At 39.7% G+C, this 26,675-nt stretch overlaps 1 protein-coding gene and 1 pseudogene across 2 annotated transcripts in view; both read left to right on the forward strand.

Annotated features, from left to right (window-relative positions):
• Window positions 1-441: 441 nt before the first annotated feature.
• Window positions 442-26,675, forward strand: part of LOC121828714 (uncharacterized) — an 88,893-nt gene continuing 62,659 nt past the window's right edge. Inside the window, exons 1-4 of one of the 2 annotated variants that reach the window (XM_076569774.1) lie at window positions 442-513; window positions 1,374-1,526; window positions 12,159-12,309; window positions 24,469-24,589. In XM_076569774.1, coding sequence (XP_076425889.1) covers window positions 1,520-1,526; window positions 12,159-12,309; window positions 24,469-24,589 — 279 coding nt within the window. In that variant the 5' untranslated portion in view covers window positions 442-513; window positions 1,374-1,519. Of the gene's footprint in view, window positions 514-1,373; window positions 1,527-12,158; window positions 12,310-24,468; window positions 24,590-26,675 lie in introns of those variants that run through there. The other variant, XR_013050561.1, reaches the window with a different exon arrangement.
• LOC102920804 (protein SET-like) lies at window positions 9,164-10,222 on the forward strand (annotated as a pseudogene).

The raw sequence follows: 26,675 nt of genomic DNA on the forward strand, positions 1-26,675 counted from the left end.
ACATGAGCCTGTGGGGAGCATTTCAGATCCAATTCATAATGGTAGCACATTTAAACTACAAATACATGGATACACATGCACAGGACTATACTTATACTTTATTTTCCAGGTCTCTCTTACTCTAATGTCTGAGGCATCAGGAGTACTCAACACATGGTTATTGAGTGAAGAAAGTAGATTTAAACAACTTTTCTCGTGAATTAATATACAATATTCTATTTAACATGTTATACTGTGTTACATCATATGAAATTAGAACCTGGATTGGATTGTTTCTGGGTCCTTTCTAGTCAACTTTCTATAGCTTCATGAGTCTTTTCTTCATTTGCTAGGAATGGAAACTCACTCCTTTCTTCCTTGATTGTTACCTCTGCAGGATGCATACAAAGGTTGCTGGGCAACAGGTCCCTTGGATGTCTCAGGTTATTTGTGGATCCTGATGCTTGATGACAGAAATGGAGGTGGATGTTGATGGAAGGGACATCTCACAGCTTCTGGTTCTTTGGTTTCATGGTGACTGGGTTTTTACTAGAACATTTTCAGCACTTTCTCCTTTTTCTGCTGAGCCTTTCAGAGAGGGTAGAATGCTGAATGGCTCTTTCAATAGGCAGCTTTGTCAGGGAATTTATTCTAAGCTACCTGGCATTGCTTTTAGAACTACTGTGCAATGGCTTTTCTCCTGCTATGCCCTAAGGCTTCAATTTGCTGACTTAAAAAAAAGACATATATATATATATACATATATATATGTGTGTGTATACATATATATGTATATGTATTTCTATATGTATATACACACACATATATATGTATATATATATATATGTAATTGGGATAGGTTCTCGTTTTCCCCTGACAGTTCTGGTTAATACCTGCTGCATGGTATAAATGTCAATGGTGTCTCTTTGACTTTCTTAATTCACCTTGATTGGGCAATAAAGTGTAGTTCTGTCTGCTAATTTGATTCTTCCACTCCTAAGTGTTCTCTTGCCTGTCTATTGGGGAACACTCATTCCTCACACTGCTGCAGTTAGCTGTTGACGGTGCCCCCACATTCCTCTTCCCACCTTCCTTCTAAGACAGCAAACATACAGAGAAACTGTCTACTCATTTATTTAAATCTTTTGAAGGGACAATGTCAGTTGAATAAATCTGTGTTTTAAAAAGAGGTGACCTTTCCCCTAAGAGCCAGTATGATAGAGTAAAAATGATTATGATAATATAAACATATTTTTAATTAAAAAGGAACCTTACTAGTTTCTTGATGTATAAGGATCAGTATAATCTAATTGAAGTCATTATGAAATACTGATAAAGCTTTTACCTTTCTGGAACTATCTTTCTTATGCATTTCCACGTGTGCTATCTTACAGCCAACTTCAGGGATGCCTTGATGAGGAAAATGAGGCTGTGAAGGTTATATCAAGTTCACACACAAAGCTGTTGAACAGAAACAAGGGCAAGGGGATGCTGGAAGCAAGGGATAAGCCAAGTGTCGAAGCATCCTCAGGGATTTGGAATGAGAGGTAGGTGTTGAAAGTTGGGTGTAATTTCTGCAGGTGGGCATGTCTGTGGAGGAGGGTGTGATCTTTTATCTTACAGTGAGCCGGCCTAATTTAAGCTAGAATAGAGAAAGGTGGGAGGTAAGGTGACTGGGTCAGAGAGAGAATTTGAGATTCTGGAAAGTGAAGTGGTTTGATCTTGCAGGTATCTGTTTTTCAATGACATGTGCTTTCATATTGGATTTTTGAATATTACTTCAAAACTTATATTTCTTTACAAAAGTTTTATCATTAAGACAGATAAAGATCAAATTGAAAGTAAAAAGAAATGTAATGGTTCTCCAAGTCTCTCTCTCCTTCTATCCCTCCCCCACCCCACTGGCAGCATACAGAGCACAGGAGAATAAGGAAGAAAAAGTATTGTACATGTATGTAATTTGGCTGGCTTGCTTGGACTAGCTGTGTGTTCATATGAAAACTAGAGGCTTTGACATAACTTAGATACTCTAGCTTTGGGCACACATCTCTAGGTTCTGTGGTAGACATGAGAATTCTGTAGGGACCTTCATTATAATCTGTGTTTGGGGTAGGAAGAGGATAGAGAATGAAAGGCATCCCTGAGATGCTCACTTTTAGAAGGGCATGTTGGAACTGTTTAATCCAGTCAATTAGTGTAGTCTTTGGACATTCGTGCTCGAGTTTGAATTGGCTGTCCCAGAGGACCTACTTAACACCCAAGTGGGGAATCCCATTCTGTTTTCACTACTTACATTTCCTTCAATTTTTTCCCGAGGTCTTAGTCTACAGCTTCTACAGGAAAAGTTCCTCTGAGCATTCTTACAGTATGTAATTGTTATTTTACTTCAATTTATTTCATTATTTTCCCCCATCTATCCTAACTGATGCTATAAATGTGGATCCATATTGGCATACATGCTAGTAAAAACTATAAGCTTCCGCATTCAGCAAATGTTTATGTAACCCCTGTATACCCATCTCTATTATAGGTGCTGGAATGTAGAAGTAGATTTAAAGAAAAAGCCTAGATTCATAGGAGGGAGGAAAGTGTGGAGTCAGCCAACAAACAATAAATAGAAGAGGCACGTAACGCCTCATGAGAGACCAAGACAGGGACTGGAGTAGAAAGAACTTCTAGACCAGAGGAAGAGGGAAGGAAAGGCAAAGGCGCAGCCACAGCAGTGACTGGTGTGATAAGGGGAGGCTCATTGGCAAGGTTAGCTTAGAGCCAAGACTGGAGGGAGGCAAGAGACTGGCCAATGAGTCGCCTCACAGAGGATGCAGCAGGAGGAAGAAGAGAAGCACAGCCTGGAGGGCGGGGCCTTATGCGGTTAAAGAGCCCTGGGGAAGCCAGGGTGAGAGTGGTGCTGCTAAGGCTTGGAACACAGGTGCGTCTAGGGACCCTGAAGACCTCTGCAGGGGTTGTGGCTGCTCTCTGTGAGAAGTGGGAGCCATGTTAAAGTTAGTTGTCACCTAATTATGCTCACAAGGGGCCACTTTGGCCTCATGTTGCAGATAGACTGTGGGTGGGGGATGAATGGGGACAGAGGCAGGAAGACTCACCAAGGGGGTCTATAGTCCTACATTGAGAGATGGTGGTAGGCTGGATGGAGGAGGTCAGAGCTGGTGGATCTTTTCAACTTTTGTTTTTGTATTTATTATTATTTTGTTTTTTTACATTTATTATTATTATTAATATTATCATCATCATTAATTTGTGTGTGTATGTCACAGTGCATGCATGGAGGTCAGAGGATAAGTTGAGAGTTTCTATTTTCCCTTTTTGCCACATGGGTCATCAGGCTTTGAACTCAGGTCATCAGGCTTTGTTGCAAGTGCCTTTACCCTCTGAGCATCTTGCCAACACTGGTAGATACGTTTTGAACCTGAAGATCAAATGCCTGTTTTGATGAATTCCATGTTGGGTATGGGAGACAGACAGAAAGTTTTAGATTTTGGCTTATGTATTTGAGGTGGTGTTAATACATGGGTGTTAAATACTTTATTAATGTAATAACCTGGAAATATTTTCATGAATCTTCTCCCGACAATATTTCTGGAGTGGAGATTGGGCCAGAGTAAAAATGGATGTGGCAGGTGAGGTAGTCTCATTGGACGGTTTGCACCTCAAGTGTAAGGACTGTTCATTCTTTTCCGGATTTTTGCTACTGACCATAGTGGCTGTTATATAGCTTAATTAATCAAATTATCGATTTTAAGATGAATTATTATATTGTTTAGTACTTATGTAGGATACCACTTATCTAAATGATCTTTATAGTGTAATATGTAAATGTAAAGGTAAGATGTAACAATATTTCATAAACATATTGTTATTTTAATATATATATTTTTATTTGACTCTTGTGCCTATTATCCAGCGATGGGGATTAAACCTCTAGCCCCATGAATTCTGAGCTTATTATTTTTCTACCACTCAGCTCTACCTTTGATATTTACTGACAGAGGTATTTTGAACTATGTAGACAGGTATTCATCATTTAGTGTTATTTTTAGGGACATTGCTTAGCATGTGAGAAGGAATATTTTTCTCATGCATCAGTAAAAAATCTAATATGACTTCATTTACATGCAGATATCATTCATTCTTAGCTATCGAAAAGCAATCAATGTTACTCATCCAAAAATATAAGAATTACAATTATTCCTCCAGCCATGAGTATCATCTATATTTTAAGCAATAATCAAATTCTACAGGTATAGTGTTAACTACACACATAACTCAATTGAAGAGATGACAATTGGAAGAACTCTGACTGAGTTCTGTGCAGACTTTGAAGACAGCATCAAAGCTGCCTCCTGACTGGCAGCAATTGTGGAATGTCATTCATGGTAGGAAACATTCTGATAACTGAGTTGTTAACATGTGAAATGATTCTTAGGAACAGTGAGATATCGTAGTTGATACCCAACAAATGTTGACTGCTTTGGGTGTTTCCCACTCCTGACCCCGAGGGGGCTGTTCTTGCAAACAAATCTTGCTGCTGCCTGTGACACACTAGCTCTATTTTATATTTTATTATATATGTATATATATTTCTGCCCAGCATTCCTTCCTAAGGGAACCATCCTTTCCACCTATGTTTTCTCCACGTGGCTCAATTTCAATACGATTTCTTTCTGAGACAGGACTGGGGAGGCCATGCAATAGAGTCAGAGCCAGCCTACTCCATCAGATGACAGAGATCAGTTTAGGGATGGTTACAGAACCCAAGCCAGGCCAGACCCCAACTGGTCTCAGAACAATGAGGATCTGAGCTTTCTCTTGGGGAACAATAATCTTTTATGACCTTGAGAGCTGGCAGCTTTTGGCAGCTTCCTTTCTGATATAAGAGCATTCCAGGCAAGCAGGACTGAGATCTGGAGAAAGCATACTGGCATCCTCTGTTCTACATCTAGCTAGCACTGGAACAAGGGTTATTCCTGTTACACGCTTGATGCATTTTATTCTAAATTAGGCAGATCAGTCACTTGAGATGAAAACTGAAGATGTTCTTATTCACATAGGTACAAAAACATTTTCTTTTCTACCATGCTCTCCTGTCTCCACAGGAAACATCCCCTGCAGGATATGGACTGACATTCCATTATGGTCCTCACTCTGCAAGGCTCCAAGCCTTCAAAGTCTCACTCCCACCCTTGACCCATTTCTCTGAATTATTCTCCTATTGTACAAGGATTTTATAGCTCATTTCAAAACCAGATGATGATGGCACCATCTGTCTTCTGGGATGGTTCTCAGTGCTGTCTTATTCCTTAGAAACAGATCCTTAGAATCACAATGTTTCTTGAGGCTTCCACAGAGTGCTGGCCCTTTGTGGTGATGAGCACATTTGCAAAGTATGGAGACCTGTGATAGCCATGACATCCCAAGGCCAAAACTTTCAAATCAAGTTATCTATTTTGGCTCCTTTCCTAAATTTTCTTTGGTGACATGAGTGTTTCCATTGTAAATTTTTTTTATGATGAAAAGGAGAAGTTTTGAAGCCAGGAAGAATGTTTCTAGCTTGGATAATCTTCTGTCTATTATCTATCTATCTATCTATCTATCTATCTATCTATCTATCTATCTATCTATCTATTCATCCACCTATCTATCATCTATCATCTATCTACCTAATTATCTATCATCTATCTTCTATCTATTTGTGTTTTTGCCAAAAATCTATCTCAATTTATCTGAAATTTATCCCTCTAAATTTTTCATCCCTGAAATTAAGTACTCATAAGTGGCAATTATTATTAAAAAGTTGAATGCCATTTTATCTAAATGGTTTCCTGTCTGATTTTATCTTGAGTTTCATACTATTCGTGTTTACTTACTATTACTTTTCTCATTTTTTTTCCCATTCTCAAAACGCCCAAATCCATGAACAAACCTCCTTCATCTAGGGAGGAAAACTTGGGATCCCTCTAATATTGCAGACAAATCCACATATTTTGCCCTAAAATAAAAATAGACAAAACTCTGAAGGAAAAGTCAGAATGGAGGTACAATTTATTACCTAAAAGACAGAAGTTGGCCAGGTTCTGCCATCTCTTATAGGTTCAACACATCTCTATGGAATTCTTAGCTGCAGATAAAGCAATCTTGTTTGATTTATATGGCCCTGGTTTAAAAAAAGTACAGAAGGAAAGGTCTACACCAATTCTTTATCTTAGGCAGTTTGTTGGCAGTGGCTTTGTGTTCAAAAAGATGTAGGCGCAGAAAGAGAGAGAGAGAGAGAGAGAGAGAGAGAGAGAGAGAGAGAGAGAGAGCGAGAACTAAAGAGCTGCTCTCTCTATACACTTTTCATTTGCTCAGTTCTACCTTCAATGTGTGGTGGTATTTGCTGAGCTATATTAATCAAGAATTAAGAAACAGTTTTATTAATACTTGAGAAAAGTGCCAGATTGATTGCCAGGAAGTTTGCATCTTCTAAATGTAGCCTAATTAACTAAATTAAGTCTCTTCTTTGCCTGCTTCTTCTACCTACCAGGATGGCACATGCTAAGAACTGCTGCCAGACGTGATTCTCTTATGCATTTCTTATTACCAGGGAGGAGGAGAAAAGGCGATTAAAGATTTGAATCCGAGTTAAAATGATTAAAAATCACCATCCAGTTTCATTCATTCCATATCGCAAATTCCTTCATCGAATTTATGAAAGTTGGGGACATATCACCACAATGCAAAACAGAATCTGGCAAAACTTCCTAATTCCTGGGATGTTATGAATCTATAGAAGCTCATTTTGGCTAAAACACTGAGTGTGCTACAATGACAGTCTTAGAGAAGAACATGGCAGTAGAGGCCCTGAGCTCAACCTTGGATTTAAACTCAGTGCTACGGATAGTTGGGTGGGTTAATTCCTTGTGGGAGACTGTCCGTGTACTGTGCATTTAGCAGCAGCAGCAGCATCCTTCCTTCCTCTCCCTAGGTATTTGGGTGTGGTAGGAAAGACATGACAATCAAAGATGTTTCCAGTTGAGAACTAATGGTGAAACTTAAAAATCTCAACTATAATTTTGACAGTAGGCGATAGCCTAGTCTTTAAGGATGTGTTTATTAACCACAACCAACACACTAAAGATTTGAGTTTATAGAAACCAAAATCTAACATGATGGCTTCAGGGATGATATATATTTAGGAAGTGATTTTTTGAAGTGCAAGCGGGCAAGTGGAGACATGAAGGGAGAGGAGGAGAGCAGCGTATTTTACTTCATGAGAGGTATGTACTAGAGTAAGCATGATATAGGCAATTGGAGCAGGGGACTCCCTGTTGAACAGCAGAGGCCCTACTTTACAACTGTCCTAAGAGGAGACACTGAGGTGTTTATTCCTCATTGATTACTCAGTCAATTAGCCCCTAGCACTTCTAGGGGACAGTGCAGCTGCATGGTGCTGGCTCCTGTGAGTCTGGGGAAGGCTTCCCAGTGAGTGGCAGTAGAGCAATATTTTGAACTGGCTACATTTTGCAGAGGAGCTGTTCACTGGCCTCAGTGTCACCCAGGAGATGTGATCAGGTCTCCAACACACTGGCAAGGCATCCCCTCTTGTGTCTAACTATTACTGTTTTATTACTATTTGAGTTGATATTTGCTTTCTTGTAGCTAGGACCTAATCCCTTAGGTTGTCATCTATGGTAGAGGCATGTCTTCTTAGTGTGTGGGCCAAATCTGGCCAGTTTGTCAGCTAAGAACATCTTTAAACAATTTAGATGTTTAAAAGAGCACCAATAGCCCTGACATGTGGAAATTATACATAAGATTTCAATTTCAGAATTTATAAGGTCTTTTTATTGGGAATATTCATGGTCATTAATGCATTGCATATGCCCATTTTCCTGTCACAATAGTAAAACTCAAGTTTGTGAAAGAACTCAAACACCCTGCAAGGCCTAAAGTAATTGTTTTCTACCTGGCCTATTGCTGAAGAAGCTGTCTAGGCCCTGGTCTATAGCAACAACTAGTAGATCTATTTTCTTTTTACGTGACAGTGTGCAATCATTGCAAGATATTTTTTCTTTCCTTCCTCTTTCATGACTCTCTGCCCCTTGAGCGTGCATGGGTGTAAGTGTGTATGTTTGGGTTTGTATGTGTCTGGTGTATACATGAGTGTGTATGTGCACAGAAGCCTGTGTACGTGTTTTCTTGTAAGTAAAAGCCAGAGGTTGACATGGGGTGCCTTCCTCCACTGCTTTCCATCTTCTTTTTTGAGATGGGCTCTCTCACTCAATCTGGAGGTCATAGATTCTGCAAGCCTCGTTGGTCAGCAAGCCTCAGGGATCCTTCTTCTGTCTCTCCAACATTGGGATTACAGATGTCACTCCCATACCTGGCTTTTTTAAAGGGTTCTGGGAATCTAGTCCCAGAACCTTCTGCTTACATGGCAAATACTTTGCTAACAGCTCCATCTCCCTAGCTTATCCTTCCCTATTCTAAGATGAGCTTCCAAATTTCTTTAAATGTGTATTACGTAGTATTAACCCAAGACCCTTCATTCTCTGGGTTGTCTTTCTATACATGTATTTAATTTTATCAACCTCATTTTAAAATGTTGTTCTCAGAATAGAATATGCTTTACAGCATGCAACTCGAATAGTTAGAATAATAGTGACAATATTTTCAGAGTGAGATGTTCTGTTTTTTAAAATTCACCCTGACTCCATTAGGGTTTTTGGAAGGCTCATTACAATGTCACCTCATAATGAGCCTCGCATCAACTCAAATCCATTTTTGCATAAATTAGTTTCTGTGTATGTATATAATTTCTTATCATCAAGCACTTCTCCCTTTTTCTTCCTCAAAAAAAATTAACTATTAACAACCACTTGAAGTTTCTTATTTAGTGACTTTAAATATTTGTCAAAATTTAATAGTCACTACTTTAAATGAAATTCTTTGTGTTTATATTCCACCGACCCAAATTTGGGTCCCAGGTGGTTCCTTTATGAACAGCCTTCATGTGGATTTAGTAGAGGTCAAATCTGATTTTCTGTATACTATCCCAGAAAATAAGGTTCTTCTGGCAGATCGAATGGCTGGCTCTGAGGCTTTGGTTCTGTCATAAGACTAACTGATTGCTGTGGCCTCATGTTGGGTTTACAGCAAAAATACTTCTCCGGTTTTTGATTTAGGACTTGGCCACATGACTTGATTTGACTAATGGGATAGTAGGAGACAATAAGCAACAGGAGAGTTCCTGCAAGTTCCTTCCTGCTATGAGCATCAGGCACTGGCCTCTGGCTCCCGGCCTCTTCCCTTGTGCCATGGCCCCGAAAAGGCAATCTGCGCTTCTGCCTCAGTCCAAGAAACCCAAATCGGCTCCTGCCCTGAAGCTGGAGGACAAGTTGGCCTCTCCCGGCCTGCCGAAGGGAGAAAAAGAACAGCAAGAAGCAATTGAACACATTGACGAAGTACAAAATGAAATAGACAGACTTGATGAACAAGCCAGTGAGGAAATTTTGAAAGCAGAACAAAAATATAACAAATTCCGCCAACCATTTTTTCCGCAAGAGGTCAGAATTGATCGCCCACATCCCAAATTTTTGGGTAACCACATTTGTCAACCATCCACAAGTGTCTGCACTGCTAGGGGAGGAAGATGAAGAAGCTCTGCATTACTCTGAGTTGAAGTGACAGAATTTGAAGACATTAAATCGGGTTACAGAATAGATTTTTATTTTGATGAAAATCCTTACTTTGAAAATAAAGTTCTCTCCAAAGAATTTCATCTGAATGAGAGTGGCGACCCATCTTCAAAGTCCACTGACTGAAATCAAATGGAAGTCTGGAAAGGATATGACAAAACGCTCAAGCCAAACGCAGAATAAGGCCAGCAGGAAGAGGCAGCATGAAGAGCCGGAGAGCTTCTTCACCTGGTTCACTGACTGTTCTGCTGCAGGTGTAGATGAGTTAGGAGAGGTCTTCAGAGACAGCGTTTGGTCAAAGCCCTTGCAGTACTATTTGGTTCCTGATATGGATGATGAAGAAGGAGAGGCAGAAGATGATGATGATGAAGAAGAGGAAGGCTTGGATGATATTGATGAGGAAGGGGATGAAGATGAAGGTGAAGAAGATGAAGATGATGATGAAGGGGAAGAAGGAGAGGAGGATGAAGGCCAGGATGACTAGCACAGAAGACTGATGGATTCCAACCCTCTTTTTATTTTCTTTTTCTTTTTTAATTTTCTCTGTCCATGGGAGCAAGTTGCAGTCATTTCGATCCTCCCCAACCCCTCTTGTGCTCAGTAGCCCTGTTTTTGAGGTCTCTCTTCTCAACACCATGGTTCTCAACCTATTTTGGGGGAAATACCTTGAACAAAATACAACAGGAAAAGAATCTCCACTATTCTGTTCTAAATTCCTTTTTATCCTTTGTTGTCTCAAACCGTGGATTCAACACCACCACTATGCTCTGTGGGAAAGAAGAAAAACCCTTCGGCCCCCTTGGCTCTGCTGGAGGCTGGGGGTGCCAGGCCCCTGTGTAGTAGTGCATGGACTTCTAGCTTTGTTCCTTTCTCTGTATTGGGCTCAGAGATTACACTGTGTCTCTATGTGAATACAGACAGTTAGCATTTACCAACATGTATCTGTCTACTTTCTCTTGTTTAATAAAAAGAAAAAAGAAAAAAAGGGGGGTATAGAAGGTCAGCAAGGGTGGCTTGAGGTGTCTGGGGGGGTTAAGTGGGCATTGTGACAACATGGCTTCTCCTTTGGCATGTTTGATTGTGACGTTTAACGGACATCCTTGCAGTTTAAGATGACACTTTTAAATAAAGTTCTCTCCTAACGATGAAAAAAAAAAAAAGCAGCAGGAAAAGCAGCAAAACATGGTTAGTTACTCAGGAGGGCACTGGCCCCCTCTCATGGAGCAGGATGAGACTACTCACTTTTGCCCTGTATAATTTCTAACTGTCTAGGGGCCACCGAGGTGTCCGCCATTTTCTCTGATTCTGGATTGGAGTGTTTATTGCAGTTCTCTGGTGTCCTTTAAGAGCACCAGGAGCAGGCCGTTTTACTTTCTAGATCTGCAGACCGAGGGTGGAAGTAAGGTAGGACAGAACTTCGGTCTGATTTGTTTGGGTGAACTTTTGAGTGCCTTTGGGTGAGGAAGAATGTGTTTTGCTAATAGTAAGTGTGGTGTGTGTGCTCATAACAAAATATCATACACTAGTAATTTGTAAAGAGCTGGATTTTACTGTGCACAGTTGTGGGACCTGGGAGACCAAGACTATGAATGGTGTTACCTTCTGGCACCTGGTGAGAGCTGTCTTGATGTTCCAGCCCCCTCACGTGGGAGAGGTGCAGAAGGTTGGAGGGTGAAAAAGAGGCCTTTACACAATAGTGCTAATATATTCAGATGGGCAAAATCCTCATCAACAATGTCTGTTTAGCTTCACTTGACAATGCCATTGTTTAGGTGATTAAGTTTACAATACCTGAGTTTGGAAGACACATCCAGATCACAGTGGTAATGATATGAATTATTATAAAGAGGATGAGTTGTGGAGATTAAATTGGTTTTCCTATTTAAAAGAAACTTCCCTTCATGGCTTCATCAAATGGCTGACAAACTATAGCCTGTGGACTACATCCAATTGCAGCTTTGGCGTGAGGTATATGGAGTAGAACATTCAGCTAATAATGATTGCATTTTTTAAAAAAGTCTTAAAAACTTATACAGAATAATATGCAGAAGAACTATATGGGGTTTTTGACTGGCTTTCTACAAAAAACAATTGCTGCCCCCTGACTTAGCCAAGGTGAGGTGTGCTTGCTAACCGTTGCCTTCTGGCTATATCATGTGACTTGCTTTGGCCAATGGGATGCTGACAGACTGTGACATGAGTAGAGGATTGAAAAAATATTTGGGAATTTGGCTTGGCCTTTTTTTTTCATATATGCGACTTTTTTGTGTAAAATAAAATGTGCAAAAAACAAAAAAAATTATACAGCTCAATAACTCATTATAAAAATATACATAAACTTATCACTTAAGTCAAGAAATGAGTGTTGTTCCCACTTCAGAAGCATCCCCTATCCCTCTTTCTTACCTTCAGGGACAGTTACTAGAAATGTGTGTATTTTTATTTTTCAAAGTGAAGGATTAATGTTTATTTCCTTCTTTTTAGAACTTTTTCATTCTTCTTTGAGGTTTCAAAAGCCAACACCATTCCCACTTAGTGCTCTCTGCCTCCTGTTTGTGGTTGGAGATGTCAGCTCTCAGCTGTTCCTGCTACAATGCCTTTGTTCCTCCATGATGGACTCCAACCCTCTGAAACTGTAAGCCTAATTAAATGCTTCCTTTTATAAACTGCTTTGGTCATACATAGTGTTTTGTCAGCAATAGAAAGGCAACTAAGACACAGACTGAATAGAATGTACTTATGTTTATATGTATGTATGTAACAACAATGAAAAAAAGAGCACAAATTTGAAAGAGCAAGGAGGGGTATATGGGAGGGAGCAAGGGGAGGGAAACAATATTATAATTATATTATAATCTCAAAAAAAGAAATAATTTTATTTTTAATATTTTCTTTTATTGAAAATAGATTTTTTCATACAACATATTCTGATTATGGTTTCCCTTCCCCTAATTTCTCCCAGTTTCTCCTTCATTACCCTCCCATCCCCTTTCTGTCTCTCCTTAGAAAACTAGCAGGTATCTGAGGAATAATAATAAAATAATAATAAAGTAAGATAAAACAAAAACAAACAAATCAGAATAGTACAAAACAAACAAACAGAAGAAAAAGAGCCAAAGAAAAAGCACAAAACCACATATAGATGCAGAGACACACAGGAATCCCATTAAAAAACAAAACCAGAAACTATATGTACTTAAAGGACTTGTAAGGTTAAAAAAAAATTCTCCAATGCAGCATTATGAGACAAAGCATCCCCAAAGGTGATGTCATTGAGTTCATTTTGTGTTGGCCATCTAGTGAACCTCCTTTGAAGAAAACTAATTTTTCAGTTGCAAGTGGTTATCTATTGGAGATAACTTTTGGGTTAGGGATGGGAGCATGTGTCCACTTCTCCTCTCAGCTCTAGGATCCCATCTGGTGCAGACCCATGTAGGCCTTGTGCATGCTGCCTCAGACTCTGTGAGTTCATATATGTGTTAGTCCTGCTGTATTTAAAGGGCCTTGTTTCCTTGGTGTCCTCCATTACCTCTGGCTCTTTCACTTTTCCCACCTCCTCTTCCAAAGTGTTCCTGAGCTCTGAGGGGAGGGATTTGATGGAGACATCTCTTTTAGTCCTTGAGTATTCCAAGGACTCTCAATCTATGCACGGTGTCTGACTGTGAGTCTGTGTATTTGTTCCCATCTGCTGCAGGAGGAAGTTTCTCTGAGGATGAGTGAGCAAGGTATTTATCTATGAGAATAGTAGAATGTCATTAGGTATCAGAACATAGTAAAAAAATGATGCATAGAGAACAATGCCTTGGGGAACTGTGAGAGAGGCTCCGGGAAGAAAAACAGAGAGCCTTCTACCTCAGGTGCATTTTGTTCCCTAGATTGTTCTTGGACATGATTTTGTGCCTTCTGTGACAAGCATTTACATTCAATTTATAAGACATGTTTATTCTTGCTGGATGTCAGATCATAGCTACAGAACCCAATCTGGTCAAATGAACCCTGAATTGGGATATGGCCTTCTGCCTTGCTTTTGTGCTTTCTCAGATATAATCATAGAGCATGCTGGGAAATTGTGTTTAAACTGGTCTGTCCTGAGAAAGTTCTGGGAAAGGGCTGCTTTGTGTATATTTAGTATGTGCTTACCGATATTTATTTACACATTTTTTTTCTGAACTCAAGCAACCTTCTTTAGATCATTGCTTTCTTTGTTTCGTTTGTGTATTAAAGTTCACTGAAACTGAAGTAAGGTTGTCTGTAGGTGGAAGTTTCTGTTCCACCAACTCCCAATACTCAATACTCCCAATACTCAGCAGCTAATTCCCAAATTACCACACAGAAGCTTCTATTAATTATAACTGCTCAACCACTAGCTCAGGCTTATTACTGCCTAACTCTTACACTTAAATTAACCCATAGTTCTTATCTATGTTTAGCCACCGTGGCTTGGTACCTTTTCTCAGTCTGGCAAGACTGAGACTCATCTTGCTTTTTCTTCATTTGCCTGGCGACTCCCTGACTCTGCCCTTCTCCTTTCCAGCATTCTTCGTTTGGTCGTTCTGCCTAGCTACTGGCCAATCAGCATTTTATTAAGCCAATTTGAGTGACAAATCTTTACAGTGTACCACATTAGACTATAGTCTTCCCTATTTTTTCAGACCCCCAGATCTCAGATCCCAGGTCCAGCAGACAAGATCTACACTGGTTGGCTGCAAAGTTGACAATTGGGAATCATTTTATTGCTACATGTCTTTAGCAGAACAGTAGTATTTGGTTTTCTCCTAGGTTCCTGGCCTATCTAGACTCATGTTCTTAGCTATCTGAGCAGTGTCATGCAGGGCTTCCATCTCATGGAGCGGGCCTTAAAGCAGATATAGTTGATTCCTTCCACAAACTGTCACTCTTGTACCATTGTATCTTGCAGGCAGGTCACCATTGCAGACTGAAGGGTTTGTGGCTGGGTTGATGCTCACATTTCCCTTTTGGTAGCAGGCAGGGTACTTTCCAGTACCACAAACACTAGTACATAGGGGTGACGGTTCTAAGTAACCACCAGCTTGACTTCTCTGTGTTCAGGGAGTTGACTGGATGCTGTCTTCAGCAATAGGACCTTACTGTCAGTTTCTGGAGAGCAACTGCTAGTCTTGGCAATAGCCTGGGCTGTTTTGGGGGTTTGATGGTATTCCTTTTCCTAACAACTACATTAGATGTAACCCATTACTGGTACTGGAAGTTTCATTTGGTAACAAGAGATGTCCAGTTGGGACTCTGTCTCCCTTTTATTTGGTGGTTTTATTTAGGTCACCTTTGTATATGTATATATTTTAGAAAGCTTCTACTGGGTTAGGCTTCCATATGACCCCTCAAATGGCTTTTAGCTGTCCCTTTCTGTATTCCCTTCCTGGCCCCTCTCTTCCTTTCCTCCCTGTTTGATCCTTCCATTACTGTTCTCACAGATCCTGTCCGTCCATAACTATCTATTATATTTCCCCTTCTCAGGGTGACTTTTCCCTCTCTCCTGTTTCCTTACTCTATACTTAACCTCTGTGGTTATATGGATTATAGCTTGCTTATCAATGTCTTAACAGCTAACATTCACATGTAAGCAAATGCATACCATAATTGTCTTTATGGATCTGGGTTACCTCACATAGGATGACTTTTTTTTTTCTGGTTCCATCCATTTACCTGTGAATGTCATGATTTCATTTTTAAATGTCTGAGTAATATTCCATTGTATAAATGTACCACATTTTCTTTATTCATCTCTTGAGGGACATCTAGGTTATTTCCAATATCTGACTATTATGAATAGAACAGCAATGAACAAGGTTAAGCAAGTAGTAGGATGAAATGTCCTCTGGGTATTTGCCCAAGAGTGGTGTAGCTGGATCTTGAAGTAGATTGATATACATCTCCCTGAGGAACTACCACACTGATCTCTCTAGTCCATGTACAAGTTGTGTACTTTAATGCTTATCTCAGACTTCTGGAACTCTTGAGTTACTTTATCCTACAGAATGACCCAAACAAGAAATAGATAATGCCAATTTTTGGTCAATTGGAATATGGGTAAAGAAATATGGTAGAGAAGACACAAACAGACAGTCATTATGAAAAATATACCAACAATCATAATTGCATAATTTAGTTCAACTAGGAGAACTAGGCCTGCAGTGCTTAAAAGACCTGGGTGGGGAAACAGTCTGGTTGACAGACAGCATTTGGTTGGAGTATTCCACACTGGCATTCTAATGATGAATGGTACTCTTCTGGAAGGATGAGTGCCATCAGTTAGATCTACCTTTGCTACAATCTTTATTAAACAGCTTTCTACATCTGGATTGCATGTGACATACTTGTAGGAAAAGTCATCTATCCAATAAAGCTTGAGGATAGATAAAAGTTTGAATTTTCTTCAACCATTTACATGTATGTAATATATTTTTATTGGAGCAGAAAGGTTCCAATCAAATAAGTTGCTAGGTTCATGTTAGTGAAGTGTGGATTAAGTATTAGGCATATAGAGCTTGTTCTTTGCGTGTGTTGATTGTACCATAATCGGCTCATATTCTTTATCACTTGACTAGTTAAGATTCCTCTGGGATGCAGTGGGGATGTACTTGAGTTATGTATGCTTAGCATATATAAGTCCTCTGGTTTGATCTACAGCTTCACATTAAAGAAAAAATTATTACTCTTAGGAACCTCATATTCAACCTGAATATGTACATTTTTCACTTTACCACAGTGCCTTTCTGGGAAATAGCAAAAAACCATTTTGTTGCAAGGAACATTCCATTAAGTAGGTTAAGATTGAACTGCATAATCCCCATTCCATTTGGTTCTTGGTCTCCAGCCATGCTCTTGTTCTTTTTGCTTGGATGCCCTTGAACTTAATTGGATTTCTCCCTCTCTTCTGCACTAGCTTTCCCCCTCCCTTATAGCTCTCCTCCATTCTCTTTACTCCCTTCTTCTTCTGACAAAATTTCAAAACTGATTTCCACAGGGAAGTGTTACCCTTCTCCTGCAAGACTCTCAGGAGCACATTGCTCTCATTTCTACTGTGTTTCGTGATCACAGCCACCTCCTCACTGGGCTGTGACTCTGTGAGATCAGGGTCCATGTTTGTTTTGGCCATGCTCTAGACTAAGGGTTCAGGCACATATGTGTATGTGTGTTTGGTTTTTTTGAGACAGGGTCTCAAGTAGCCCAGCCTGGCCATGAATTCTGCATACCTGATCCTCCTCTTTTTATCTCCCACGTGCTAGGATTGTAGTCATGTACCTTCAGGTCCACCATGTAAGTAATTAATAGTAGGAAAAGCATAAACAAGCATTGTATCAGTGGCAGAGAAATCTTCACTAGGGATTTAAGGTTTTTAGCTGTTTTGCAAGATGGATGCCAGTTCTCCACTGGGATCTGTGTGGGATGCTGGGAGGGCACTCAGCAAAGCAAGAGCTGCGTGTTGGTAGACACACAGATGAGGGGCGAAGAGAGAAGCTGATCTATCAAGGGAATGGTGAAATAGAGCCGGCGTGCCCTGTGGCTCAGTGTTTCCACTGGGAGGAATTTTGTTATCAACTTCCACAACATTATCAGGAATAGTCCAAGATTTTAAATTAAAGATTTGAAGGAATGGGAACAGAGTCAGGGGCTTCCTGTATCAAAGTGTCACAGTCTAGCCTGCAGGAACGAGCCCCATATTAACTAAAAGTAAGGAACACCGGGGAACAAATGAAAATATCGGGTTTTATGAGCTCCACCTCCAGGATGTGGTGGCCGAGGGGAGGCAAGGGGGGCTGTGTGGATACAGGTAGATCAGACTCTTTTGCCCTGTAGAAGGTGGGTGTGGGTAGATGCTGGAAGAAGCTAGACAGGAGAGGAGTTGACCCCGGCCCTGGGAGCCTTGGATATTTCACAAATGCTTGTCACGGCCTTGCCTTTATTCTCACATGGCTCTGAGGCATAGAAGAAGAGTCACAGGAGTGATACAAAAAATACTTTTAATTTGGAAAAGAGCACCACAAATAAATTTCACTTTAGGCATTGTAATTTGGGCTAGAGCTGCCTTTTTGTCAGGAAAGCCTGTTCCATGAGAAAGGGAGATTTTCTATCTCTTCTCTAGCCACATATTTCCCACAGAGAATGCATGCACTATGGAGAGTAATTGGTAGGTGTGATTCTATGCGAAGTTGAAACAGTGGCTGAGATGATACGGTTACACGTGTTGGAACGATGTGCTTTCTAATTTTGGCACGTGCCCTTATGCTAGAACAACACGTTCTAAGCCCCGAAAGATTGGTGGAGGGATTGTGGTATTTAGACTATCATGAGATACCCACAACAGTGCTAGCAAACCCTGAATGAACGACGATTGTTACATCCCTGTTCACGGCAGACTTAAATATCATGGCTCTAGCTTGAAATAATGGGCACAACAAATTGATTTAATTTATCTGTTCCAAAGCCTCTGCTGTTCTCTAGTCCTAGAGAATATAAAAGTTAAGCACATTTCAGACGTGAGCTGGTAAGTGCACTCTCCCCTCATGCTACAGACACAGCATGGTATTTCTAACAGGCTTCTTTCATTTCTCATTCAAATTCTTCAAACTGATATAAAAGCAGTTAATTGGCTTTTAAAGGAATATTGCCTTAAAACAAGCTCCCTAATAAGTAGCAAAAGTGGCTCCCTATCTACTAGAAAGTAAATTTTCCTGAGACTCAAAAGATCTGACTTATTTCCCTGGCTCTCCAGGGACTGGAAGTATAACTTTGATCTGTCTCTAGCAGCATTATTTGCTATTATCAATGTATAATCATCCCCCCCACTGGCGTCCCTCATTGGAAGGTTGTGGAGACAGATATTATCATATCTGTAAAATGCTGCAAGAGAAAAATCTACGTTTTCCTTGATCCAGAAAGTTCTACCTCACTGTCTGATGCAATATGATTCCAGCACATTCTCTCTCCAATGCACCTAAGTATCTAGCTGAAAATCATAACCAAGAAAGATTTGCCCCTGGAATGACTTTCTGGTTGTAGGTGTCATGGCAGCCTCTGAGAGGAGATGAAGGCACAAAATACTCATGGAATGAGAAACCTGTGCTGGTGTCTGCCTTGCGCAGAGAAGCAAGAACTTACTAAGTGACAGAGTCACAAACAACTGACTGAACGAACTACCAGGCAGGCCCCAAGTGATTGTGCATATTGGTATGCCCGCTTACCAGCTGTGCTCAGCTTAGAGCTAATCCATCTGCCTGTGATCAGCATTCCTGTCTTGGATTTATATATAGCCAAGGAATAGGAAACCTTTAGGACAATGACAAATTGAAATGGACCTTCTTAGGATTAACTGACGCTGGCCTGTCAGGTGGCCGTAAGCACGGTTGCAAAGTCTGGCAACAAGCCATCCATGCCATGATGAGTGAAGGCAGTTAATTGGATACTGAGACGTGATTGGGATGAAGTGTCAAGGGTGAGTGAGAAACCCAAAGCTGCTGATCTGCCCAGGCTGATTTTCAGTTATATGCTGCAGAGATCTGTGGCTTAGCACACTGGATTTGGCATTAAAACGTAGCTTAAATGCTTGATCATTTTAGCCATGGACCCAAACTCTGTCTAACATCATTATGCCATTTTCTTAGCTTGGCTAAAAGAAAACCTTTCCCAAATAAAAAAAAATCTTACTTGTGGAGACATTAAAGTTATAGCTATGTACATTGTATTTATCGCAGTATGAATCACTACTCAGTGAAACTAAGGAAGAAATTTTAGAATGGCACATTTTTACATTACAAGCAATTATTTTTGTTTGACGATTTCACCAAATGTATAAAAAATTTAAATGACACTCTTATTCTTTAAAAATGGGTAGCTCTAGTGTGCTAGCATTTTGGATGGTCTACTTACTGAATTTTTTTTTTATATTTAGTCTTGAAACACTTCAGATAATGTATGTGCCCATTAAAATGGTCTTCAAATTACTGGGATCATTTCTAACTCATGGCTCATTCATAGACCTTCCATTCCAGGGAGCTGTTGCCACATGAGAACAGAGCATTTTCTCTTTTTCTGCTTTAATGGCAAACTCCAAGAGGTTTCATTTATTCTTATGCTTACAGTACTGCCTAGGTTAGACGTGATAAGAAAGAAAGTCTTTCAATTTGTACCTGATTTTACAGCACCATGTATACTAAGTAACATTTGGGTATAATGCAATGATTTTCTTTTTAGAGGAAAACAATCTCAATTTGAGTGCTCAAATTGAGTTTTCAACAATAGCATAAGTGCCTGTTAAATAACAAAAGGTAAATTATTAATTTTTCTTTCTATAAATTGAAGTCTTAGGTGAATCATCAAGTAGAGAAGTTAGGGTGGCCTCAAGTCAGCTTCTGAGGTGCACTTGTCACATTACATGTGTGACTTTCTTTAGGGGTCATCTGAACAGATATCCCTTCACCCTTGATAGAGCATTAACATCAAAACAGAGAAGTCATTTCATCCAAGTTTGCTGTACCGAATCAGTGTGCCTACTGGGGTTATGGGAGCATGGTTGACTCTATGGCAGTTGGATCCCTGGATAGCCCACTCCATCATAGGTTACAACTCACGAAAGGTGCATTCCTTAATCCAGCTTCTTCCTGCCATCTTCTAGTCCGTTGCATTCCAGGAGCTCTCTGAGTTACTTTTGAGCACGGAGACATTGAGTAGAACTCTACAGTCATTTTTCTATAGATTTTCTGCAGCCTTGCTATTATTTGGGACCCTAAACATAGTGTTTATGTGTTTATTGTGGTGACTATATAGTTGGTAGTTTTCAAAGTCTGTACCCAGAGTTTTAGATAGATTCTGTTTTAGGTTGGACAGACCTTAATAGCCAACAGCAGCCGTGGCAGTAGCAGCAGCAGCAACAAACAAACCACAAAATGGATCAACCATATGTGACTAGACCTAGGTCTTTCTCTAAACTCTCTTATTCTCAGAAGGACACTCAGAATGGTCTACTGACATAAAGAGACTGTGTTCATTGGTTTAGAACAGTACTAAAGATTGGAAGTGCCAACCGTCACATCAACCAGCAGTTCAGCTTGGGTCCATTGCTACAAAGGGACAAGATTAATATGATTTCCTCCTGTGAATTTCTGAAGAGGTAGCATTGTAGCAGAAGGTAGTCACCACTGTCTGGTGAGATGAAAATTTGTAGTAAAATAGTTACAGAATAATAAGTACAAATGTGAAATAATTTACTATATTCTTTCCATGTAGGAGATATACAGTAATTGCAAATTGTCTAAAGTAGCAGCTTATCTAAAGTAATATTAGAAGTATTTTTTCTTGTAAAGAAACATGAATGCTGAATTTTGGTTATTTGTAATTGGATATTTTGCACACAATATTGGGAAACTTACTGGAGTTAAGTCCCATATAAGCAGTTTTATATCACTTATATGTTTCCATCTTGTGTATGCTGGATATCAGCCATTCTAAAATAGCACTTTTTAGTATATAGTAGCAATTGCTGTCTTTGGCCTGGAAGCAAATACCTTTGCAAATATTTTAATCTGTTTCACTGGGAACTTAATGAGTTGAAATATAGAAGGGATTTGTGAGGATGTTATTGTGGGTCGCAGCATGAGATTTTATATTATCATACAGCACCACGTTCAGACCTTCTCCCGCATAGGAAAGAGCAATAATTACTTCATTAGTTACATAAGGGAGTCATAGGTCTTAAGCATAAGTTGATTCTGATTTTCAAGGATGTTATTAAGCTGTCAAAACCTGTCAATATGCACTATGACAACAACATGTAAAATTCCATTAAAGGGTCATTAGCAAGGTCTTCAAGCTCATGCCTAGCATTTTATCTGAGTTCCTAATGGAACATTACTCAAAACAAGAATTAAGTCAGATGCCTTATGAACTTCAATGCTATTAGAACTTTACTTTTGGAAGAAAGTATTAGTTGTTGTTTTTTTTTTTTTTACTTCAGGTTCTATGTCAGCCAAAATGAAACTGCAGTTAAATACAGTGATTATAATCTCCAAATCTTGACATTTAAACATGTTATGTCTTAGGATCTGGTGAGCTCTGAGGCTGGGCTGCGGTTGATGACATATCAGTTTGTATATAGAGACTTAAGCACTCCTTTGACGCCAGCAGTCATCATTAAATTTTGCTTTTACTTCAATAGATTTATTTTTCTCTAGAGGAAAAGGAAGGACAATTTGTGATGAAAACTTACTTTTTCTTTTATTATACTGTCAATTGCTAAGATTGGTGATATTTTCAAATAACAGTGTCCAACGAGAAAGCCAGTGGAGTGAATACACATGCACACATATACACTCAGACACACACACATTCATTTTGCTTTCTGTAGAGATGTCTGACAACCTTAGAAAGAAGTGAGTGATTACCATTTGTCTAACTGCCATAAATATAACTGAAGGTGCCAAACTGATGGGCTCTGAGCATTGTAGGTGAGAGCAGCTGTGAGCCACATAGCTGAGTTCTTCATTTAAATGGCAGACAGGCAGATATTAGAGCTATTTTATCATTATAACGAATATCAACGAAAGGTATTTGTGATACATGGATCACAAGTTGTTTCTATTGAAAACAGCAGTAGGAGTTGGAAATGGAAAAAAAATAAGAACAACAAAAAACAAACCTCTGTGAAACTTTGACTAGCAAATGCAATTTTCGATGCTCAGTCCTCATATTTTCAAAAAGGTGACTATGGGGAAGATTGAAAAGAGATAAATACCAGGTGAGGACATGTTCTGGAAATTTCAGGTGGGATCATCCAGATGGAAGAGACCCAGGCATAATTTATTTGATAAGACCCTGAGAGTCAAGACCTCGATTCTCATTCACCTGATGGAGGGGGAAACTGGGAAGACATGTGCACTTGCCAAGTAAGGATTAATTATAATTGTGGGTGCTGAGCCAAGTGAAAGAGTAGAAGTTGCAAAATAACCTTGAAAAGCAGCGTGAGCAGAGCCTGGGGGTGATGCTACTATATGGGAGTTAGAGCAGGAAGGACTTTTAAGCAACTAACAAGGTATTTTATATGACATAGAAAAATTACCTGTTATTTAAAATTCAAGTCAAAGGCTCCTGTTGGGCTGAAAAAACAGAACACGATTTCTAGCCTGAATAATATCTAATAAAAAATTAACTAATTTATTTAATGAGTCTGAACTGGTCCTCTGACCACTGCTGCTTAATTAGAAGCTGATTGCTGATTATGCTGAACTTTTCTTTACTTTGAAAGTTTCCAATGGTGCGCTCTGAAACTTATTTCTACTTTGTTATTAATAATAAGCATTCACTAGAAGGCTGAAAAGAAGCCAGAGTAATAAAAGGATTCTTTTTATGTTCAGAAGAGATCTTTGTCACTGAATGTTTATCATTTGGGGTTAAGGGTGACTCAGAGAAGTTGACAGGAAGTTATAATCAAACTTGTTCATGGGATACTGATTAAGAAGATTTGCTGCAACTGATCACATGGCTTCAGGTTCGATATTGATTATGTTGGACAACTGGTGTAGTATGCTTCTTAACTAATGGGGCTGAGCTTCAGTTTCTCAGGGCTCATCCAATATGCTTGAGAGCAGTGATTTTTCCTTATGCTGTGACCCCTTAGTACAGTTCCTCATGTTGACCCCCCTGGTGACCCCCAGCCATAAAATTATTTTCGTCCCTACTTCATGACTGTAATTTTGCTACTGTTATGAATCATAATGCAAATATCCAATATGCAGGATATCTGATATGTGACCCCTCCAAAGGCGTCACAACCCACAGGTTGAGAACCACTGCTTTAGAATGAGATTCGAACCAAAAGGCCCGGTGCTTGATGAGTGAGCATCATTGAAATGTTGGCCTCCTACCACTGAGCAGCTAATCTATAGTGACACAACACTATGTTGTTTTAATAACTATGGGCTGAAACTGTTTAATATGTCATGGTTTCCTAAATGATACTTTTGAGACACCACTGACCAGCATAAGCCTACTTAGTGTCATTGCCCAGTTTCCTGCAATAAATAGGGCAAAATGACTGCCTCATTGAGTAAATTAAACAAAAATATTGAATTATTTTTGCCAAAACTTTGAACTTATAAAAGTCAAGTAAAAATTAAGACGTTCATAAATTGTATACATTTCTGCTCTTAAATTAAAAACACTAGAAGAAAATCCTTCTTATTTTCATGAATAAGGAGAGGAATACTAATGAATACAGCTGATTTGTACTGGTAAGTGAAAAATAAAAAGGTTTTAAAATATCATCACTTAAAATAATGATTGGAGGATTGGGAACATGAAGCTGTCTCTCAGGAAAGGAGTAGAGAAAGATGAGAATCGCAATGGTCGATATCTGTAAGATGGATGGACCTAAAAAATAATTATTCTGCATGGGTTAGATGCAAAGTTTGGGTTCCAGAAATCAGAATTTCTGGGAAGCCACTACTTTAGACTAGTCTTCCTCGCTACGGTCCCAGTGGTCCAGATTAACCTCAATGAATCTCCTCACTTATGCTGAGGGAGAAGTTGATATCCTAATAAACTAGGTTTTCTGAAAACAGGCCCATGCCAATCTCCTGGACTACCAGGTTCTGCATAATGAAGAATGGATCTCTGCTTGTGCCCTTACTTCTCATAAGAGAGAGAACCTCATGCAAACCAACGAATTTTATATTTTAATTATATGATACATACTGTGGATATCGTTCTGTATGCTGTGAATGTGTTGTTCTGATTGGTTAATAAATAAAGTGCTAATTTTCAGTAGCCAGGCAGGAAGTATATGTGGGACAAGCAGAGAGGAGAATTCGGGGAACCGAAAGGCTGAGTCAGGAGTTTCCAGCTGCCACTACAGCCGCCATGAGAAGCAAGATGTAAAGATACTGGTAAGCCATGAGCCACACGGCAAGGTATAGATTAATAGAAATGGGTTAATTTAAGATGTAAGATCTAGCTAGAAAGAAGCCCGAGCCATTAGGCCATACAGTTTTAATGAATATAAGCCTCTGTGTGTTCATTTGGGTCTGAGTGGCTGTGGGCCTCGGCAGACCTGGAGAAAACTCCAGCTACAAATACATATTGTTATATAAATAAAAATAATTCCACTTTTTATTTCATTCCCACCATGTCTTGCCCAGTGGAATATTCCTCTTTTGCAGGACAAAGTGTGATCCAATTCTGACGTCACTAAATAGACTGTCGTACTAAATCTCCTGTAAGTTTGTCTTTAGACAACCCAGGCTCCACCCTTCACTGATCTTCTGAAGAAACATCCACATAGGTGTGGGGCTGGCTCCTTGTGGGGACGTGTTTCCTCATTTAGGTTAACTGAACATACCCAAAGACCTGGGTAACTAAGCCCATCATTGCTATGCCTGAGACTTCATTTTGAGAGATGAAGCCTATAAGCAAGAATAAAAGTCTGCTTAGGGAGGAATCTACTTAAAAGCTTTTCCAGAGGATGCTGTAAGTTAATGTTACTCTTTGTGTGGTGATTTTATTCTAGAAGCTTAGCTATCTTTTTGATGGCTAGCAAACAACTAATCTAAGGATTGAAACACCATCACATGAAGCTCAAGGCCATGCCTATATATGTGTGCATTATTTTCCCAGATACTATTTCTATACTATTTTCTGTCACCTTATCGTTCAAATACTGATACATGGATTCAGGAGGCAGTGTTATCATGTTCTACTCTTGTTACCTGCCTGGTTTGATTTAAGGGCTTCTAAATGACCCCGCATTCTTCTGCTTTGTTCCCTGATGTCATTCTTCTGGTCTTTCTCTCTCTCTCTCTCTCTCTCTCTCTCTCTCTCTCTCTCTCTCTCTCTCTCTCTCTCGGTATTGGAGTGTCTGGCGTATGATAAGGATTTGACCACGGGAGGTGCTGGCACACTGAATTCTAAGGACCACATCTAGACCCTGGCTGGTTTGTATACTGCCACTTTAGAAAGATTATACATTGAAAGATAAATATGTGGTAGACTTGTAGGTAGCTAGGAATGCCCAGTATATACAGTTGTATTTTAAAAATGGCAGCGGGAAGGAGTCAAGTCATGCAACAGGGCCCATGTGGGACATTTATTGAGGGGAGGGGAGAGAAGGGGCAGAGAAGTGGGCAGAGAAGCAGGCAGAAAAGGGGTCAGAGGCCAGTCCCTGGGGACAAGAGCAAAAGAAGAGAGAGAGAAAGAGAAGAGAAAGAGAAAGAGACAAGAGGTGTACAAGACCCACCTTTTATAAGGAAATGTAGGAGTGCACATAAGGGGTGATCTTAGTGGTTGTAGCTCAGGTATATCCTGTCAGGACCCTAGGAGCAGGCTAGTACAGATGCATGATTGCTAACACATAAACTATGTCAGCTTGTGTGGGGAAGTTTGCCAATCCTTCCTCTACAGAATAAAATTCAGACTACCTGATTTTCTATCCTCTCTTAGTGGCTTCTTCATTTCCTGTGCACAGTTTAGTAAATAGAGGTGTACCATATACTCTACACTGTCTGTAAGGATGCATCTCTCCCTGTCTCCCCATGCCTCTGTTCTGTCGGGGTTTAGAAAAATCATGCCCTAAAGTATAGTGCTTTGGATCTCAGAGGCAAGTCTTAACAACAACCCTTCCCAGATTCGTCCTGCACTCCAGCCTCCTCTTCTCTCCACCCCCATCCTAACCCACCATCAGATAAACATTAGGAACCAGAATTTCTTTCCCTTAATTCAGATCCAAGAAATGAGAACCCTTAATTTTTTTCTCTAGAGCAAACTACAAAGACTAAAACTGCTATTGTAATATGCCTCTACTTTTCTGTGCTAAAAAGAAATTCTGGATATAAATAAGAAACTTTTTTATTATTAGAAATAAATTCTTCTAATAAAGAAATTACCTGAGTTAGCTTGTTCCTGTTTTAGAAGGGATAGTTGGAAGGAAAGAATGACGTTTAGAGAAGTCAAGAAGATTGGACACAGATAGGCTTTGCT

The sequence above is a fragment of the Peromyscus maniculatus genome, chromosome 4, assembly GCF_049852395.1.
Source record: "Peromyscus maniculatus bairdii isolate BWxNUB_F1_BW_parent chromosome 4, HU_Pman_BW_mat_3.1, whole genome shotgun sequence".
NCBI lineage: Eukaryota > Metazoa > Chordata > Mammalia > Rodentia > Cricetidae > Peromyscus > Peromyscus maniculatus.